Source organism: Salmo salar, chromosome ssa03, assembly GCF_905237065.1.
Source record: "Salmo salar chromosome ssa03, Ssal_v3.1, whole genome shotgun sequence".
In the NCBI taxonomy this organism is placed as follows: domain Eukaryota; kingdom Metazoa; phylum Chordata; class Actinopteri; order Salmoniformes; family Salmonidae; genus Salmo; species Salmo salar.
The window spans coordinates 21,863,216-21,885,603 of NC_059444.1; the positions used below are offsets into that span (position 1 = coordinate 21,863,216).

At 40.8% G+C, this 22,388-nt stretch overlaps 1 protein-coding gene across 8 annotated transcripts in view; it reads right to left on the bottom strand.

Annotated features, from left to right (window-relative positions):
- LOC106599485 (WD repeat-containing protein 37) overlaps window positions 1-22,036 on the bottom strand; it is a 35,153-nt gene extending 13,117 nt beyond the window's left edge. The window contains exons 1-19 of one of the 8 annotated variants that reach the window (XM_045714641.1): window positions 21,931-22,036; window positions 21,705-21,838; window positions 19,404-19,496; window positions 17,206-17,397; window positions 16,436-16,525; window positions 15,786-15,896; window positions 15,516-15,593; window positions 15,312-15,347; window positions 15,079-15,179; window positions 14,805-14,910; window positions 14,659-14,707; window positions 14,333-14,482; window positions 13,600-13,769; window positions 11,619-11,791; window positions 7,116-7,212; window positions 6,853-6,948; window positions 6,601-6,665; window positions 2,789-2,924; window positions 1,994-2,065 (exon numbers count right to left, since the gene is read on the bottom strand). In XM_045714641.1, coding sequence (XP_045570597.1) covers window positions 1,994-2,065; window positions 2,789-2,924; window positions 6,601-6,665; window positions 6,853-6,948; window positions 7,116-7,212; window positions 11,619-11,756 — 604 coding nt within the window. In that variant the 5' untranslated portion in view covers window positions 11,757-11,791; window positions 13,600-13,769; window positions 14,333-14,482; ... (9 more) ...; window positions 21,705-21,838; window positions 21,931-22,036. The other 7 variants (XM_045714644.1, XM_045714642.1, XM_045714640.1 and 4 more) reach the window with 7 other exon arrangements.
- Window positions 22,037-22,388: the final 352 nt, after the last annotated feature.

Consider the following 22,388-nt stretch of genomic DNA (forward strand, 5'->3'; position numbering starts at 1 on the left):
ATCCCAAATTGCACCCTATTCAGTATTTGTATTTATTAGGGATGGGGTCCAAACACACCAAAGCAACCACATTACATATCCCTGTTGTTCCAGAAGGTGTATTTTTACCTGTTTTTAAAATCTAATTCCACTGCGTGCATCAGTTACCTGATGTGGAATAGAGTTCCATGTAGTCACGGCTCTATGTGGAACTTTGCGTGAACTTTTAAGAGCCAGCCGTGCTGCCCTGTTCTGAGCCAACTGCAATTTTCCCAAGTCCCTCTTTGAGGCACCTGACCACACGACTGAACACTAGTCTAGGTGCGACAAAACTAGGGCCTGTAGGACCTGCCTTGTTGATAGTGTTGTTAAGGCAGAGCAGCGCTTTATTATGGCTAGACTTCTCCCCATCTTAGCTACTGTTGTATCAATATGTTTTGACCATGACAGTTTACAATCCAGGGTTACTCCAAGCAGTTTAGTCACATCAACTGGCTCAATTTCCACATGATTCATTACGAGACACAGTTGAGGTTTAGTGAATGATTTGTCCCAAATACAATGCTTTTAGCTTTGGAAATATTTAGGACTAGCTTATTCCTTGCTACCCATTCCGAAACTAACTGCAGCTCTTTGTTAAGTGTTGCAGTAATTTCAGTCGCTGTAGGATGTGATGTGTATAGTGTTGGTTAAGGGCACTGTTGGTAAAGGGCTTGTAAGTAAGCATTTCACAGTAAGGTCTACACTTGTATTCGGCGCATGTGACAAATACAGCTTCATTTTATTTGAGTCATCATCATACAGACACACTGGCCTTACTCAAAGCCAGTGGCATGTCGTTAGTAAAGATTTAAAAAAGCAAGGGGCCTAAACAGCTACCCTGGGGAATTCCTGATTCTACCTGGATTATGTTTGAGAGGCTTTCATTAAAGACCACCCTCTGTGTTCTGTTAGACAAGTAACTCTTTATCCACATTATAGCAGGGGGTATAAAGCTATAACACATACATGTTTCCAGCAGCAGACTATGATCAATAATGTCAAAAGCTGCACTGAAGTCTAACAAGACAGCCCTGACAAACATTTTATTATCAATTTCTCTCAGCCAATCATCAGTCATTTGTGTAAATGCTGTGCTTGTTGAGTGTCCTTCCCTTTAAGTGTGCTGAAAGTCTGTTGTCAATTTGTTTACTGTGAAATAGCATTGTATCTGGTCAAACACAATTTTTTCCAGAAGTTTACTAAGTGTTGGAAACAGGCTGATTGGTCAGCTATTTGAGCCAGTAAAGGGGGCTTTACTATTCTTGGGTAGCGGAATGACTTTAGCTTCCCTCCAGGCCTGAGGGCACACACTTTCTAGTAGGCTTAAATTGAAGATGTGGCAAATAGGAGTGGCAATATCGTCCGCTATTATCCTCAGTAAATTTACATCCAGATTGTCAGACCCCGGTGGCTTGTCATTGTTGATAGACAACTAAAAAATGAACCTCTTCCACACTGACTTTACGGAATTCAAAATTACAATTCTTGTCTTTCATAATTTGGTCAGAGATACTTGGATGTGTAGTGTCAGCATTTGTTGCTGGCATATAATCCGTGAATTTGCTTTTCTTGCCAATTAAAAAGTAATTAAAGTAGTTGGCAATATCAGTGGGTTTTGTGATGAATGAGCCATCTGATTCAATGAATGATGGAGCCGAGTTGGCTTTTTTCCCCCAAAAAATGTCATTTAAGGTGCTCCAAAGCTTTTTTTTTACTATCATTCATCTTTGTTTCATAGTATAGTTAATTTTTATTTTTATTTCGTTTAGTCAAATGATTTCTTAATTTGTAGTACACTACTTTTTACCAGGGCCCCATAGTGCTCTGGTCAAAAGTATTGCACTATATAGGGAATTGGGTGCCATTTGGGATTCTAAATAGGGTGCCATTTGGGACGCTCTCTGAATCATTTAGACCAGTCGCTTTCTTCATGACTACACATAGCATGGATCAAATAAAAACAGTATTTTACCTGATCCTGCATGACCCACATACTTCAGGAGGCACTTCCCGGTCTCGATGCTCCATAGCATGGCACTGTGATCTGTGGACAGACACGTGGTGTACACACACAGTGGCTTAGAACAGTAGGCGTCATTTAGGCCACGCTAGCTTCATACTGTAATCCTTTGAGAGTCTCAAATGGCACCCTATTTCCAATATAAACACTACTTTTGACCAGAAGCACTATGGGCCCTGGTCAAAAGTATTGCACTAAATAGGGAATAGCATGCCATTTGGGATACAGATCATGATTAATTCAGCTAGCACTACCATCATACTGTAACCATTGCCAAATTACATTTGCCCCCTCTTAGCGTATTAAAAGCACAATATGCTCTCCGGTCTGAAGGCAATCATTACTAGACCTTATGATCGCTTTATCACAACCTTAACATACACATGTTGACAGTTAAATGGATTGAATATTAAACCAAAGTCTGCAGTGAATTTTAAAGCGCTATTAGGCTGAACATTACTGTGACTCAATAACATGATTGTTAGTCTTGGGCCAGGAGGACAATAAGGCCAGCAGCCAAGACATTGGGAAGCACTGTAGCTAGCTAGGCTTGCAAAATTCTAGCTTGCAAAAACTTGACAGAATTTCCAGAAATGCTGGTGGGAGGTTTATGTTTCTCCTACTTATTTCCTCCTGATTCCAGGAACCTTACATCGGGGATTTCTATAAAACCAGGGAATTTGGGGAAATTAACTGGAATTTTGCAACCCTGCCACAATGGCATTGGGATGTACTGTAGCGATCTACCTGCCGAAGCTGTGCCCAGCACCACGGGCTGTGTCCTGGTGACACTCAGGTCCCATATGCCATCCCTGTGACCTACATACTCCTTGACCAGCTGGCACACGGCTCTGGACGTGGTGGCTTTAAAACTGGAAACGATCTGAAGGGCAGCAAACAGGAGATGGTGTTAACACACAGGTGAATGAAGAGGAGGAAGCATAAATGGAAGCAGGGAGGGACAGCAGCACTGGGTGGGTGGGGGTCACAGGGTCATTAGGATTCCAAACAGTTAGCGTGATACCTCTGCGATGGCTAAGAAGTTTAGGTTGCTTTAGGCTATGTCCAAAATGGCACCATATTCCCTATATAGCACACTTCTTTAGGGCTCTGATCAAAAATAGTGCACTATATTAGCGAATAGGGTGCCATTTGGCACACAATCGTCATTATTTATTTATTCACATCACCTCAGTACCATGTTGGGGGCACAATCAATATGCAGCATTAATCAAAACTAATTTTAAATGCAAAGCTGTGAAAGAAATAAGAGGGGATAAAGAACATATTAAGCAATATAAGGTAAAACCATCAGTCAGTATCCATGTTTACATCTAAAATGGAAATAAAACAAGTTGGGACTTCAGAGTGGCAGGTGTTTGAAACAAACCACTAAATAAGTTCCCACTGTAAAAGCATGAGGGCATAAAGTAGCAGGTCAGTTATCTCACCAAAATAATTCAACAACATACATAAAACAGGGCTGCAAAACACTAGTAACTTTCCAAAAATCCCCAGGTGTCCCAGAAATCCCAGTTGAAAGATTCCCAGAATCAACAGGGAATAACCAAGAAATCCAAAATCCTCAAAACAGATTTCTGGAAAACCAGAATATTGCAACCACATACAAAAAACATAAAATCATCCTTGAGAAAACTATGGAAATTAAAGTGTAAATTCAACCCTATGTGAACTTACAGTAAACATATAGGCCTAGTAACAGCATAATGGTACGATCGAAGACCAAAATGTTACCCAAAACTTTGATTTGTTAAGTTGCAGTTGGTTTTCAGCGATTGTTAAACCAGGGGTTGTTTGTAAGCACAGAACAAGCCAGCAGCAGAGCAGCCTATCCACACATAGCAGCAGCAGCTCTGGGTCTCTCTGGGCTGCACAGATAAAACATCTGCAGATACAGTAGCTGAGGGTCTCTCTCAAATAGCACCCTATTTCCTAAATAATGCACTACATTTGACCAGAGCCATTTGGGACGCCCCCTGAGGCTTTGGTGCGAGATACATGTGACAGTGTAATACAAAATAAATTAATATCAAATCAGTTGAGAAAAAACATTTCAGGACTAACATACATATAGACATTCTAAATGTTCACAGGTCTGATTTAATACACAGTTCCTATGAAATAGCATTTTAAAGGTGTGCATAAACTAAATGAAGCGCTATTAACAGTCAGTCGTGAATGGATGCCATAGAAAAGATAGCAGTTCAGTTTATAATCAAAGAGCTGTTAAGGATTGCAGAACCAATTTAGACGTAACACTGGCGTAACATGCTATATTTAACCATTAGGCAACAGGCAGTGTGTTAGATTCTGCAAAGCATCATTAAATCCGCAGGTAGAAACTGGCCAAATATCTATGGCTCCCTGACCCAGTTTATGGGCTATAGCCTATTCAGACAGTGAATGGTCTGCAATGAGCATATCAAATTGTTGCTTGTTTTACATCAGTAATCATCAGCACTTCAAGAAAGGATTAGTGTTTGCTTGAGGCCTTCCAATAAGCATTTCTGAAAATGACATATAGATCATAAATGTTTTAACATTGAATGCAATGAATGCACGGTTTAATAGCATGCATTGAACAGAGCAAGCCATCAGCCTAACTTATTGTTTGTGAATAATAATAATAATAGCCATTTAGCAAACACTTTTATCCAAAGGGACTTACAGTTAAGCGTGTATACATTTTATGTACAGGTGGTTCCAGGAATCGAACCCACTATCCTGGTGTTGTAAGCACCATGCTCTATCAACTGAGCTATAGAGGAATAGGCTAGTTCTTTCTGGTAATGAGATTGTGTGACTGGCTGCAACTGAAAATCAACAGGCTGATGCTCAACGAGGTAAAACCAAGCTGTTCCTAACAGACCATCACACTGTTGCCATGATAGCGGCTACTTCAAAGAAGTCTAATTTCAGTAACTGTGGTAGGTTTTTTCACCTAAATGACTAAAATGTAAATGATAGAAAGGGCACAATATCATCGGTCATTGCACTGACTGGGAAACAAAAAAAAGGCCCACAAATGCCCTTTCACCTAAAACCATTAGTCATTAAAGGGATACTGCGAGATTCTGGCAATGCTACAGGAAGTCTACAGGTACGCAAGCGCATGCTACTGTATCTGTAGACTTCAAGTCATTGCGCTAATGCTAGTTAGCACTGGCTCGCGAATCTACCTCAACTTACTTCATACTGCACACAAAGACATAAAAATGTCAGAATCTCTGAGTATCCCTTTAAGACATTGAAGCTCAAGACATTTCACAGAGATCATGACAACCTTTCGGCCTAAGTGCTTTACAGCTTGGAAATCCAATGGAAATGCATTCTAGTGAATGCAGAAACAAACAAAAAACAAAATGCGTAGCCTTAATTGCTTAGAAAGCTTTGGTTAGGGAGATATCAATTAGTGTCTTTAATATGTCTCACTGAAATTAGTCTAGAAAACAACAAGTCATACATTTCAATCACCAAGTGTCTTAGAGATGGTGCATCACCTCCATGGCTGCGCTGCTCATGCATAGCGGTGGGGGGGACACGGGGGACATGAAGAACCTGTTACCCATGAGTCTCTACCCCACACCTCCACAATGTTTCCCACAGTAAAGGTGAGAAGAGGTCCATCACCTACTTTGCCATGGAAAGAATGTGAGCGCTATGGCACAGGTAAAAAATATAAATAAATTGACAATATCACCACTTTCATATCTACTGTTCAATGAAAACTTCACATACAATACAAACCTAAAGTGATTGTATTTTAAATATATCCTTATATCCATTTACTCAAAAATAAATAGAATTTTCATCTAAGATTGTGTTTCAATAGAACAGTGGGCTTTGTCCCCTCTAAGTCACCCCTTTGCCAAAATAATGATTGTAATAGAGAACAACTAGATTGTAAGTAGTGCTGAGCGATTAGTGTTTGGTTTCAGGATCGATACATTTTTTTAAAGAATCACGGTTTTTGATTTCGATCATTTTTTTTTATTTTTTTTACATTAAATGTACTATATATTATGTGGGTTGAATGTTGTAACAGAATAAAGTCTCATGATGGTAGTGACTGCCAACTACTGATTATCACCTAACAACCATCATTTATTTACATTACTTATCTTTAATAAAATATTTAAGTTGTTGTATATATTACATCCCTCAGGATCACACATTCTGTCCCTTCTCTCTCCATGTCTGCCCCACTCTAACCTAACGGCGTAAAAGAAACACAGACCGGACAAGTAGGCGTGCAATGGATTATGGGCATTGCAGTTAATTACCATATTTTCTGAGCTAAACTATGTAGAATATTGGCCTGTTGCAAACTACATTTCCCTACTTCATCACACAGCAAAAACTGAAAGAAATCGATTTCAAATAAATGTCACCGACTTGAGTCAATGAGTTGTTTTAAAACCCCCAAAAATAACCGACATTTCAGTTAAATCACTCAGCACTAGTTGTAGGTACTCAACAATATTAACCCTTTTCTTTTAAACGTCATGCAAGTCAGAGAGAAAGATAAGACATTTTACCTTGCTTGTAGATGCCTTATAAGTGGTCTTCAGTTTTTGTGAAAGTTGACTTGTGCTATGACTTGCTGTGAGTAAAGAGAGAGCACATTATGGAACAGAATAAGAAGTCAGAAGTCTCTAATCAAAATATTGTGGATCCCTATCTAATTTTCTTTATTTGGCATTAAGGCCCTTCACAGCAGTATTAACATGTGTTGAACAGAAATAATGCTAAACTTTCTAACGTCAAAGGAAATTCTACTGTCTATAAACCTTTTGTTTTAAGTGCCCCCTTTGTCAAATCTCCCCCATCGATGGTTTGCCCTTCAGCTGTCAAACGATCGTTCAGTGTTTCAATCTCTCTACGCACTGCAAATGAATAGAAATGGGATTATCAAACATATCAATCAACACATTTTCACATATGGTTAGTGGTGTACACAGGGTGAATTCCTACTAAGTGACATCCATTCCAATGATGACCACGCATAAAAAGCTATAGAAATGTTATGCACCAATTCGTGTGCTATACTTACACTCAATGTTTTCAATGTAGAGGTTTTCAAACTCCCTCTCAATCTGGCCAAACAGGTCCAGAAGATTGCTTCTCAAAGACAATGGCAATTTGGAATCCTGCAGATGCATAAATGGGGGAGAAATTGATAATATTCATATTTTTGGTAAAATAAGAAAGAAATAACAGAATAATTCACCCTTTGGTTTACAATGAGAGCAAAACTTCAAATTGAAAATGTGTGGGCCCCAGTGGTATAATAGGAAAATATTTAGCATAATATTCCTGCAAGACGACACTGAAAAGTTTATCATTTAATAGTGCTAAGGGGACTGTAACCCCTATTGGGTTACAGGACCTGGACCTGTTTGGCCATATATATATATATATATGTGTGTGTGTGTGTGTGTGTGTGTGTGTGTGTGTGTGTATATATACTGCTCCAAAAAATAAAGGGAACACTTAAACAACACAATGTAACTCCAAGTCAATCACACTTCTGTGAAATCAAACTGTCCACTTAGGAAGCAACACTGATTGACAATAAATTTCACATGCTGTTGTGCAAATGGAATAGACAACAGGTGGAAATTATAGGCAATTAGCAAGACACCCCCAATAAAGGAGTGGTTCTGCAGGTGGGGACCACAGACCACTTCTCAGTTCCTATGCTTCCTGGCTGATGTTTTGGTCACTTTTGAATGCTGGCGGTGCTTTCACTCTAGTGGTAGCATGAGACGGAGTCTACAACCCACACAAGTGGCTCAGGTAGTGCAGCTCATCCAGGATGGCACATCAATGCGAGCTGTGGCAAGAAGGTTTGCTGTGTCTGTCAGCGTAGTGTCCAGAGCATGGAGGCGCTTCCAGGAGACAGGCCAGTACATCAGGAGACGTGGAGGAGGCCGTAGGAGGGCAACAACCCAGCAGCAGGACCGCTACCTCCGCTGCCAGAGCCCTACAAAATGACCTCCAGCAGGCCACAAATGTGCATGTGTCTGCTCAAACGGTCAGAAACAGACTCCATGAGGGTGGTATGAGGGCCCACGTCCACAGGTGGGGGTTGTGCTTACAGCCCAACACCGTGCAGGACGTTTGGCATTTGCCAGAGAACACCAAGATTGGCAAATTCGCCACTGGCGCCCTGTGCTCTTCACAGATGAAAGCAGGTTCACACTGAGCACGTGACAGAGGTGACAGAGTCTGGAGATGCCGTGGAGAACGTTCTGCTGCCTGCAACATCCTCCAGCATGACCGGTTTGGCGGTGGGTCAGTCATGGTGTAGGGTGGCATTTCTTTGGGGGGCCGCACAGCCCTCCATGTGCTCGCCAGAGGTAGCCTGACTACCATTAGGTACCGAGATGAGATCCTCAGACCCCTTGTGAGACCATATGCTGGTGCGGTTGGCCCTAGGTTCCTCCTAATGCAAGACAATGCTAGACCTCATGTGGCTGGAGTGTGTCAGCAGTTCCTGCAAGAGGAAGGCATTGATGCTATGGACTGGCCCGCCCGTTCCCCAGACCTGAATCCAATTTAGCACATCTGGGACATCATGTCTCGCTCCATCCACCAATGCCACGTTGCACCACAGACTGTCCAGGAGTTGGCGGATGCTTTAGTCCAGGTCTGGGAGGAGATCCCTCAGGAGACCATCCGCCACCTCATCAGGAGCATGCCCAGGCGTTGTAGGGAGGTCATACAGGCACGTGGAGGCCACACACACTACTGAGCCTCATTTTGACTTGTTTTAAGGACATTACAATCAAAGTTGGATCAGCCTGTAGTGTGGTTTTCCACTTTAATTTTGAGCGTGACTCCAAATCCAGACCTCCATGGGTTGATAAATTGGATTTCCAATGATTATTTGTGTGATTTTGTTGTCAGCACATTCAACTATGTAAAGAAAAAAGTATTTAATAAGATTATTTCTTTCATTCATATCTAGGATGTGTTGTTTAAGTGGTCCCTTTATTTTTTTGAGCAGTATATATATATATATATATATATATATATATATATATATATATATATATATATATATATACATATATACATACATATACACACACATATACATATACATTATATATATACTATACATACATATACATACATACTATACAATACAAAAATATACATTACACATATATACATACATAATACATATACATACATACATAATAATACTATACATACATATACAAAAATAATACAATATATATATATATATATATATATATATATACATACATACACACACACAGACAAGCTTTTAAATGGATAGTAATTGGCTCAATGATTGGAAGTCTATGGGAACAGCTAGCATGTCATTCCGCTAGTAGCAATGGAGAGATTTGCAATACTGAAAACAGATTTTCTGGATAGGAGCACAGAACATGTTGAATCAAGCTTGCTGTAGATTTAAAGGGATACTTCGGGATTTTTCCGCAGAGTCAGATGAACTTGCGGACACCATTTTTATGTCTCTGTGTGAAAGAAGTTAAGAGGTAGTTTTGCGAACCATTGCTAACTAGCGTTAGCGTAGATACCCATAGACTGTCATTACGCTAGCGCAAACTGCACGCTGACATAAAAATGGTATATTCGAGTTCATCGGACTCCGAGGAAGTAGTTAAAGAGCCTTACTGCCAAAATCCCTTTAATAGAACTGAACGTTTTGGCAAGGGGGAAGGAAATGCATAGTGTGTGAATGAACCTAGGGAGAGAGAACACTACATTACACCTAAACTATTTAGTATGCTATTGAGAAGGTACTCTACATTCTTTTTTTTTTTACCCCTTTTTCTCCCCAACTTCGTGGTATCCAATTGGTAGTTACTGTCTTGTCTCATCGCTGCAACTCCCGTACGGACTCGGGAGAGGCGAAGGTCGAGAGCCGTGCGTCCTCCGAAACACAATCCTGCCAAGCCACTTCTTGACACAATGCCCACTTAACCCGGAAGCCAGCCGCACCAATGTGTCGGAGGAAATACCGTACACCTGGCGACCATGTTAAGAGTGCACCGCGCCCGGCCCGCCACAGGAGTCGCTAGTGCGCGATGGGACAAGGACATCCCTGCCGGCCAAACCCTCCCCTAACCCAGACGACGCTGGGCCAATTGTGCGCCGCCCCATGGGTCTCCCGGTCGCGGCCGGCTGCGACAGAGCCTGGACTTGAACCCAGAATCTCTAGTGGCACAGCTAGCACTGCGATGCGGTGCCTTAGACCACTGTGCCACTCGAGAGGCCGGTAATCTACATTCTGGCACAGCTGCAGTGTTTCTGAACACCTAACTTACCTCAGGTTTCAAATAGTGACGCAGATTATCACCAGAGTTAGACTAATCAAAGTAGCCAGAGTAAAAACAAAAGTTGGATTAAGTGGTTTGCCCCATGTCCCGAATAATTTAAGAGAAAGATGAATTATTCCTCTGAAGTAATACTACATGCTACCACAATAATATGCAGAAAATAGCTGAAAACATACACTACTATGAAAAAGGCATACTGAAAAAGGCAAGTGGCATTTTACAGTTGATCCCCTTAATTATCTGGGCATCCCCTTAATTATCTTCTGGGCATGCCCTTAATGATCAGACATAGAATTTATCTTATTCTGTTTGTTCAGTGTTGGAGTGTAGAAAGCCTGAAGACAATTAAGCAATAAAGCCCAAGGGGGTGTGGTATATGGCCAATATACCACGGCTAAGGGCTGTTCTTAAGCGCAGAGCGGAGTGCCTGGATACAGCCCTTAGCCGTGGTATATTGGCCATATACCACAAACACCCCGAGGTGCCTTTTTGCTATTATAAACTGGTTACCAACGAAATTAGAGCAGCAAAAATGTATGTTTTGTCATACCTGTGGTATGACAGCTGTCAGCCAATCAGCATTCAGAGCTCGAACCAGCCAGCTTATAATAGCTAACATAGAACTAAGATAATTGAATAAATAATTCCACAAAAATAGCTACATTATCTTACTACTTGGATTACAACTGTTTACTAAATCAATGTTAGGCTAATTTATATTTTATGATAGGGGAAAGTATATTTTGGCTATTTATCTCATATAGTCTAATGTATCATTCAACTGAACATGTTCTGTTCTTATAACTGCATCCATACACTTTATATCATATAATTGACTTAACTAAGTGATGTTGAAATAGATTAGCTTGAGTCCACTTGCATCATCAGGGACAGAAGAGCACACATTAATTCTGATGGTTAAACAGCACAACCACATTTCATGTTCTCTAAACTGATGGTTCACAGTGTAAAGGGATTAGGCCTACTTTAGACTAGCGAACCAATTGGTTCAAACGACAGGGCCATTAGTGCACCCAAGATAAGAACACAACTTCCACAGACATATTGATTGCATCATTCTATTCTATACAATTTTGCAATCTGACAAGGATATCCTGGTTTGTGTTCATGTTGACAACATTCAGCTGGACAAAAGCAAATTAAAACTCTGCTAATCTGTGTATTGTTCTCATGCTCCCCCCCAGCCCAGTCCCCACCTGTCCCTCCAACATCTCCCTCTGTAAACCTGTGCGCTCCTGCTCTGTGCTGTTGGTCCGGCGGATGGACAGGCTGTGGGACTTGCGCTTCTGCTTGGCCTGGCGAGAGGCTGCACTGCTTCCACTTTCGACAGGCATCCCTCCTCATAGACTCCCAACCTTTCTATGTGAAACTGTAAAGGAGGAAGTAGAGTACATGGTTAAAATGATTTGCTATATTAGTTCAGAGATATTCCAGAGGTCTTTACACAAGACCCTATCCATACTAAGAGTGTCTTCCTTAGTCAGTATGGCCAAAGATTGTAGTATATACTGTTGCCTTTGGAGGTGTTCAGGTACACATACCCCACATGCAAACAGTATTTCTCATATTCTCATTCATATCTTTACAGCTCCTAGGGGCATTGTCATTGATTTAAAGAGGACATCTTGAAGACTCTGAGCATGTCTGACAGTTACTGGAGTCATCATAAAATAAATGGAATAACTAAAACGTTAGATTAACTTCATATGATGACTGATAACAACTAGGTGATGTCCGCATGTCAATATTGGAATCATGTTGCCCTTGAAGGGGTGTGTGAAGGACTGATGTCAGGACTGAAAACGTTCAAAGAATGTGACACAATACATACTAACAAACGTTACTGCAAGTTAACAATTACTGTTGACGAGTAACCTAAAAACCAATCCCTGTCAAGCCACCCTGCCTGATCCCCCTAGTAAGAACGTAGTTAACCAGACTAGCTAGCTGTCAAACTACCTAGTTAGCTAGATATGACGCAAAATAACTCATGCGACCCATCTGACAAATTTTCATTGATATTACTGAGGTGACAGAACGAGGACTGTCTACTATCTAGCTAGTTATTTTGCACAAAATGTATACCCAAATTGACAAAAATAAATTTAAAAATAGGTAAGGTGCGACCTACTACGACGCTAACTAGTTAACTGAATTGACGTACCGAGCTAGCGAACTCGCTAGCAGAGAACCGTGCACATAACGTTACAAGAAAATAAAAAGGAATACATATATACTTACAATACTAGAAATCCAGATATTTGTTCCAAGTCGCTCTGATATTTATTCTGCGATAAACCCCTTTACCATTATCTACGAGAAAAAAATATTTACTGAGGTTCTTGTTCACGTCTAGCTTCCCTTCTTTTGACAGTCTATGCAGCTACCCACTGTCAAACAGATAGCAGCTAACTGACTGGCCATTTCATCCGAGCCACCGAAGGAAGTTACGCCTACTTCCGGGTCCCTTACCCAATTTTTGTTTTTAAACACTCTCTTTGGACAAACCCCATGAGTCATGTAGGACCAAAATATTTTTCTCATATACACAATCTATGATTTTCCTAAAATTGTAGATATATTTCTTTTTCATCACACTGGGATGAACAGGCAGCATAAGATAGTAAATGATTCAAATTTATTTTTAATAAAGCACTAGTGAGACACATTTTTGTTTATACATGTAATCACTTCCCCCACTGCAGTGTACACAGTAGAATAAACTCACATTTATTGAGAGGACTTAACTGTTACGCTGCACACACCGTCATCTTCTTTGTTTCTAGCTACACCAAAGCAATACAATTGATGGATTCTAGGAGTTAAGGCAATACGTTCCATTTACAGTTTACAATTCAAGTACACTTCACTTGAATGCCCTTTGAGCTTATTTTTATCACAATTGGTAGCCACAGCAACTGGAAGCTTTGACTGTGGGTGTTCATGTAAGTGACACAGAAGTCAAACTACCACTAAAATTGCTGGTACCTTGTGGTGAATTGAGGTTTGTGCTCCACTACGCAGCTTTCCAAAACCAGGAATATTACTTGTGTCACTCATTACCTCAATATGATGAAAGATAATTCAGAAAAGGGCAAACATTTATTTTCAGATTTACTCCAGTGAAAAAGTATACAATTCCGACAGAAGCTGGATTACACTGAAAAAAGGTCAAACCTCATCGATCAATGCCTTTATCTGTGATAGTTTGCTCCGGACTTTCTCTTGCCAGACAAAAGAGGTTTTGGCTTGAGGTCAAATACATGTCTGTCTGCCTCTCCCTTCTTCCCCTGGCAGTTCATGTCCTTCTGTTGGCTCTTCATCAACTTCTTGGCCTTCTTCGCCATCTATACAGGAAAACATACTTTCAGTAAATCCTCCGCAAAACACAGGTTGTGTCGCAAATGTCACTCATATCCCTATATAGAGCAGTACTTTTGACCTGGATCCATAATAGGGTGCCACTTCAGACACACACAATCATAACATCTCCTCAGACTATTTTTTTAGCCAGTGGACTAACACTTTCCCAATATGCATATTTTTAACACAACCCAATTCACCTGATGACAGGAAAAGATAGAGTAGCCCAGAACTATACATTTAGAGAGTTATGCCAACTTTTAGAATATTGTTCTAATTCTATACATTCAGTTACATAGCATTATTTAACTATTCCCCCAAGTCATTTTAATGGGGAGCTAATATGGCTGCCATATAATGTTGTAGTATGATGTAAATGCACTATAATGCTCATTCTAGACATTCAGTTTTATAGTATGTTTTTGTACATTCCCCATGTAATCGTAATGGGGAGCAAACATGGCTGCCATAGAATGTTGAAGTGTCAGGTAAATGCATCATAATGCATAAACCGGATTGGCCAACTCTCTAAATAGCCATCACAAACCTTAGGATCACGAACACCAGATTGGTCGCGTGGGGGACGAGAGGCACTCTGGCTGCGGGTTCGAGAGGTGGGCGCTATGGATGCCACACGCTTGCGTTTCTTGCCAACACCAACACTCCGGGATCTACGGGCATTCACCGCATAGTGGCTCTGAATGGACATGAGCAGAAATGTGAGAATACACTACAGCCCTCAAACTAAACTCCGGACCGCGAAGCCAGTTCCAATGCTTTTTTCATTATTCCGCTCTATTCAGGTACTGATTTAGACCCCTGCACTACAGCATAACATCTGTAGCATGTGAAAATATATTGTCTTTTACATACATCATCTTTGCCAGTCATGTCCAGACCAAGGTCTCCCATTTCTTTCAACCTGTAAAAGGTATAATAGTTTTTTTAAAAGACAGGCTATAAAACAAGATGAACTGTAAAAGTTATATTCATATAAACAAGATCTCCATCCACATCACCTTCTTGACAGTTCTGGGCCAGCTGGCGGATCTGCATCTCCTGATCCTCACCAGTCTCATACTCCCCTGCCTTCTCCTTCAGCTCCTCCTCCAGATCCTCCAGGTTCTGTATGGGCATGAGAGAGACGTTTAGGGCGGTGACACCATAGAATTTGAATGAATAGACCAGGCACCCCCATTCAAGTTAATGATTCCATGGAATCACTTGAACAGGCAACCCCATTCTAGTCAGTACATCCTTTCCATACTGGTCATCAATTCACGCCCCACTCACCTTCATGATTTTAGGGTCGATATAATCTGAAATGTTGTGACCCTCCCATATTTCAGGAATCACATCATATTTCTCCTCTTTATTCATCAGTTCCCAATATTCTGAAAAAAGGAGAAAAAAAAGGTTTTTTTTAAGTATTAGAGAAAATTGACCTAATTAGTGTCCTGATAACCATTTACACAATACCACTCCAGGAAAGCCATTTATAAATGAGACAATGTCCAAATACATACTCTGTAGGTCCAGCATATATTTCCAATCTCCCTCCCCTGTAAATCAATGATGGAAATTGGCAATTAATTAAATAATACCTTAGTAAGACAGCTAGATCTTGACAATGAACATTTATCACAACATAACCCACTTGAGTGAGCGGATTACATCCAAGGCTTTTCCAACATAATCCTTCTATAAGTGTTAATAATGTATGGACGTACTGTTCTGCGTTTGGGTGCATCCACCTCCACTGTTTTCCTGCCAATCCTAGCTCCCTCTGGAATGAACGGTGGTCTCACCTAGTGTTGAGAAAACAGTCTAATGAGCATACTTAAAAGGACATGCCCAATTTCCCCTGTTCACATTCAAATTTATATACCATTAAAAAAAAATGTAAACATTAGTAAAATCATGCATACATGTTTAACTTGGGCAAATCACTAAGGGTGGAAAGACATGCACCTCTACAGAAAGTATAGCATTTTGCCTACCTTCTTGTCCCTCTTAGCAGGCACTGCTAACTGCAATCTGTTGAGAACATCATGCACCTTCTTGCCCTTCATTTTGCCATCGACAGGATCGGCCAGAAGTTTGTCACAGGCCTGAAATTCAGGAAAATGTTAGTACGAATTATTAAAAACAAATGACAGAAGTCCAGAAAGGACATATGAAGAAAGAAAATAGTTCCCTCGTTATGTCGAGATCACCTTATTTATTTCATGATTACTACACAAAAGTTGTTTTGTCGAGATCACGAGATAAACTCTAAATAGGAGTGAACGTATTGATGACCAACAGAACGGCTGAGGTGGCACAGCCCACAGCAGATTAGCGCATACGGTTTTGTTGATTGCTACACCAGCGCAGTGCAACCAACGCAGCCACGGGGCTCCTTGATGAAGTGGTTATTGTGTATCTCAACAAATTAATGTGTGATGTGTAGTACTTTTGATTGTCTCGTGATCTTGACAAAACAACTTCTGTTATGCAGTGATCATGAGATAAATAAGTTGATCAACTTTTTTAAATGTATTATTCATATGTCCTCTCCGGACTTCCGTACAAATAGAGAAAAACACAAAACATAACACTTGTTACTAACAAATGGTTAGTTATCAGAAGAGTGGACTACACTGCTCACCTCTGTTTTCACCATTATCACGCCCTCCTCAGTCAAAGTGCTGGTTTCAATGACAGGGATGCCCTCTGCAGTAAGGTCAGCAAAGATTTTCTGAAAGAACAAAGCAGGAAACCTTGATAAGCAAGTCCCATCTTGAAAGAGGATGACAAAGTAAACTAGGGAAAGAAATAAAGCCAAAGTAAAGAGAATAGGTTAGCAATAAGCATGAACAAAACTAAGAACCTGGTCTTGCTCAGTGAGGTCACATCTTCTTGACATAACACTTGTTAGCCACAATGAGCAAAGGCTAGAGAAAAAATGACGATATTTAATTAAATAAAAAACCTTGCAGAGTTTGTTTTTTTACATGCCTTGGCATTTTCAGAGAAATAATGTAGCACTGCGCCTTGAGACAAAGGACATTAAGAAAGCAGTCCGTCCTAGCCTTTCTACCCTTCCTTGGTGTACCCAAGGAAGGATAGAAAGCTTGAGGCGTCACCCCCACAATTTTAGCAGAGTGCTTTAAAAGGGAAAGATTCTGACTTTTGCACAACTGTTGACTGTTACTCACAAGCCTACAACAATAGACATTACAGCTACATTTAAAAAGTCATCCATGGTACTCACATATTTTATCCCACCCTATTCAATATATAGTCCCTAAATAGCAACCTATTTTTGACCAGAGTCCTATGGACCCTGGTAAAAAGTAATGCACTATAAATGGAGTAGTGTGTAATTTGTAATGCAGTTTTAAATCAATGGTGCCTCCATAACACATGACCTCTGACCTTGTTGGCAAAGAGGGGCCGAATGTTGTTGAAGAGCTCGTACTGCTACTCTAGGGCTTGGCCACACTGCTCGAAGACATCCATCACGTAGAGCACGGCAGAACGCAGATGCGCCAGGGCTGTGATGGCCTGCATCTCAATGGTGTTCCTCTCCTCCAAAGGGTGGTCCAAGATCCCTGGGGTGTCAACCACCTACGGCCAAATATGGAGTTAGCTATACATGAAATGGTCCAGGTGTTACTCATATTCAACTCCTGGCGATTGAAAGAGAAACTTACACTACACAGGGTATTTTATTGAAGGTTTCAGATACTGTGGTAGAGGTTATCCATCACAGACCTACAAAGGGTACTTAATGTGTACAGTGCCTTCGGAAAGTATTCAGATCCCTTGACTTTTTACACATTTTGTTAGGTTACAGGCTTATTCTAGAACGGATTAATTTGTCCCGTCCCACATCAATCTACACGCAATACCCCATAATGACAAAGCAGAAACAAGTTTAGAAAATTCTGCACAAAAAAAACACAAGGAAAAACTTAAATATCCCATTTACATAAGTATTCAGACCCTTTACTCAGTACTTTGTTGAAACACCTTTGGCGACGATGACAGCCTCGAGTTTGACGCTACAAGCTTGGCACACCTGTATTTCGAAAGTTTCTCCTATTCTTCTCTGCAGATCCTCTCAAGCTTTGTCAGGTTGGATGGGGAGCGCTGCAGCACAGCTATTTTCAGGTCTTTCCAGAGATGTTCGATGGGGTTCAAGTCCAGGCTCTGGCTGATCCACTCAAGGACATTCAGAGACTTGTCCCGAAGCCACTCCTCTGTTGGCTGTGTGCTTATGGTCGTTGTCCTGTTGGAAGGTGAACCTTCGCCCCAGTCTGAGGACTCTGGAGCAGGTTTTCATCAAGGATCTCTCTGTACTTTGCTCCATTAATCTTTGCCTCGATCCCTACTAGTCTCCCAGTCCCTGCTGCTGAAAAACATCCCCACAGCATGATGCTGCCATCATCATGCTTCACTGTAGGGATGGTGCCACGTTTCCTCCAGACGTGACGCTTGGCTTTCAGGCGAAATAATTCAATCTTGGTTTCATCAGACCAGAGAATCTTGTTTCTCATGGTCTGAGAGTCTTTAGGTGCCTTTTGGCAAACTCCAAGCAGGCTGTCATGTGCCTTTTACTGAGCAGTGGCTTCCATCTGGCCACTCTACCATAAAGGCCTGATTGGTGGAGTGCTGCAGAGATGGTTGTCCTTCTGGAAGGTTCTCCCATCTCCACAGAGGAACTCCAGAGCTCTGTCAGAGTGACCATTGAGTTCTTGGTTAAGTGTGCCTTGAATTCTAAAATCACTGACAGTGTCACCAGCAAAGCACCCCCACACCATCACACCTCCATGCTGCTCAGTGGGTACCACACAAGACTTTTGGTTCCAACCGCTGTGTCTTTGTGAAACGCAGAGTAGTTGAAAGGTTGATCTCAGCAGGTGTGGTTCCCACCGTGAAGAACGGAAGAGGCGTGGGGGTGCTTTGCTGGTGACACTGTCAGTGATTTATTTAGATTTCAAGGCACACTTGCAGCGATACGGAATCCCATCTGGTTTGAGCTTAGTGGGAATATCATTTGTTTTTCAACAGGACAATGATCCAAACACCTCCAGGCTGTGTAAGGGCTATTTGACTAAGAAGGAGAGTGATGGAGTGCTGCATCAGATGACCGGGCCTCCACAATCACCCAACCTCAACCCAATTGAGATTTGGGATGAGTTGGACCGCAGAGTGAAGGAAAAGCAGCCAACAAGTGCTCAGCATATGTGGGAAATCCTTTAAGATTGTTGAAAAAGCATTCCAGGTGAAGCTGGTTGAAAAAATGCCAAGAGTGCACAAAGCTGTCATCAAGGCAAAGGGTGGCTACTTTGAAGAATCTCAAATATATTTTGATTTGTTTAACACTTCTTTGGTTATTAGATGTTTCCATATGTGCTATTTCATATTTTGATGTCTTCACTATTATTCTACAATGTAGAAAATAGTAAAAATAAAGAAAAACCCTTGAATGAGTAGGAGTCCAAACTTTTGACTGGTACTGTATGTGTGTATGTATGTATGCATGCATATATGTATGTACACACACCTCTTCCCAAAGTATTCCAGCCAGAGATAGCTGGCATGAGGATCATGTAAGTGCATCATGTTACCTGCCAACAAAGGTATTTGTAATCCATGTGGCCGACGAACAAGGACTTGGTGGTGAAGGCGTAGGGCTAGACTTCAACATCAGCTCTGGTGACCTTGGAAAGACAGTTCAGCTCTGTCAACATCTTTTCTTGCACTACTACAATGTATTGTATGTAGGGTTGCAAAGGGTCGGAAACTTTCCGGAAATGTTCCATGGGAAGTTAAGCCCGTGAATTTTGGGAATTTTGCTTAAAATTCATCAAAAAGTTAGCTTATAACAGTGAAACTTTTTTTTGTAGGATACACAAGGCAATTCTAGGTCTTGTGGCATATTTTGGGTAAACTATCCCCGATTCAATGGAATTGCAACCCTCTGCATCCACAGTGCATTGTTCCATCACATATACAGCTGATTCTCAAGATCTTGCACACTAATGAGATGCTATTGAGCCCACACTACTACACCGTCTGAGCCAAGGACTACATGCTTTCTGGTAAGTTTTGATTACAATACTGGGTGGGGTGAATATATATGACATACATAATTTTTTTGTTTACTAGTAAATAGTAGCCTACAGCAAAGTGTGTTTAAATAATTTCTAACTTGTTAACAATTTCAGCTAGCTTGTTTTTTCTACCATGTGGGTTTTAGCTTGCTTGAGCCTGCTAACTGAAGAGTGATAATTCACCTGTTTCAATACATGTTTCATTTTAAAACATTTATCTTACAAAGGAGTTGTTTAATTTAACTGCTTAACTATTTATCTGTACATGGAATTGTATTCGGGTTTTTTTACTCATTTTTTTCTAATCTTTACAGGAAAATGCCACGGGCACTAGCTGATGTGTGGAGACATTTCAAAGCGATGTACATTTGCAAGTACTGTGCCAAATCATATGTGAAGAATGCAACAAAGATGCAGAATCATCTGGCCAAGTGCATAAAGTTCCCTCAGCGCTCACAACAAGCAACCTCTGACAAAAGTCCCTCTACTTTTATTCAGGGTGAAAATGATTAATCAGACATCTTATCGATAGCAACAGCTCATGGTCCTCCTGGAAGCAGAATTTTTTTGGACTCAATGGAGGAACGTAGTCAGAGAAATGCAGAATAATGTCTTGCTCGAGCTGTGTATGCAACTGGTTCACCTCTGATGCTCACAGGCAATGTGCATCGTAAGAGATTTCTGAATGTTCTTTGCCCAGCATACACCTCTCCAACCAGACATGCTTTATCATGCTTTATGTTGAAAACGTTTTTGGGAGATGCAATGGATCATTGGGAATCATTCAATATTCCCTTTCTTTTGTTGTTCAGTGAAATCATCCCATGTGAAGAGTCACCTCATTTAATTAAAGTTGAATTCGTAACTACATTTTTTTTTCTATTGGAAGGATTTAATCATTTGCAATTATGTCTACTTATGATAAGCTAAAAGGTTTATGTTTCTGTCCCCATATGATAAGGTAAATATATCCAATGCAAAAACCATCTATAATGAAATGGTATTAATATTAATTTGCATATATTTCCATTAATTCCCACCGAAAGTTTCCACCTCTGAATATTCTCCAAAATGTGCAACCCTAATTTTATGACACATTTTATCCATGTTCTGCAAACGTAACAAGATGTTCAAATAAACCTAAACCTATTTATTTCCATTTGCCTTTAACCAGGTAAGCCATTGACACATTTTATAATTACGATCTGACCAAGATAAGCGTGATCCGTCGTGCAGCAAAGCAGACAAGAAACTTATCGCAATGCCTCTAACAATGGTTGCTCAAATTGTGCCATGCAACCATTGAACACTGTATTATAAACACAATTTCCACAGCAAGGTTGTATCAACCATTGACATGACAAAGAATAAGAGCAATAGCGATGTATACCTTGTTGATTAAACTAGACTTGCCCACATTGGGATATCCACAAAGCAGTAGAGTCCGAGTATTGGGATCAATCGTTTGTAAACCGGGAAAGATGCTGGCGCACTAGTAAAACAACAATGTAAACAAGACATCAACAATGACAACCGGAGCCAAATGTCTTAAGTATCTTCTAGTACAGGGTTTCCTAATGTCGGTCCTGGGGACCCCAAGGGGTCACATTTTGGTTTTTGCCCTACCACTACAGAACTGATTCAAATAATCAACTAATCACCAAGTCTTCATAATTTGATTCTGCTGTGTAGTTGGGCAAAAGCCAAAATAAGACTGAGTTTGGGAAACACTGTTCTAGTATATGCAAACCAGAGACATTTTCAGACATGCATGACAAGCCTTTCATCAAACAAAGTAAATAACTACAAGATTACCTTGTTCCAGGTATTCCAAGCTTTGCTTCTGTCTTTTCATGATGGTGCACATTCGACCCAGAGCAGCACGCTTCTGTTGTTTATAGCGGTACAGGGAATCCCCATACTTCCGTCAAACATAGTCTTTGGAAACACTGCAAGGAGAACACATGAACGAGAACACCAAGTTGAACAGTGTACATTATCAGTGTAAGCAAAGAAATAGTGGAAGAAGTCAGCTTCTTACTTGTCAATCAAATTATGTGCGACGTTGATCTGTCCCAAAACCAGCTTGTAATGGTTTTTGTCATAGAAGACATTCATCAAATCAGCATAGAACAGATGAGTCATAGTGGGCAGAACAAGCAAGTAAGCGTGCAGCAAGCACGAGATAGCGAGATCCTATTGGCCCATTCCAGAAAATATCTGCATATTTCCGTTAGGGAACGCCTACTCTGTGAAATGCGCGTGTGCAGTAACTCGATTCGTCTTTGCGCTCCTTGTAAACAACGCGATTTTTAAAACTTTGGCAAAGGCTAAAGTCCACATTCTAGTGTTGGGAACAGAAAACTGTATTGTGGTCAAATATTTCATTGATGACGAAAATATGCATAAATGTAGGCCAAAATCCACCTCGTTCCATCTTCTCCCACTGCCCGCCAGTGGGCTTGGAAACGCTTCATATTTATTAATCCAGTGAAATCA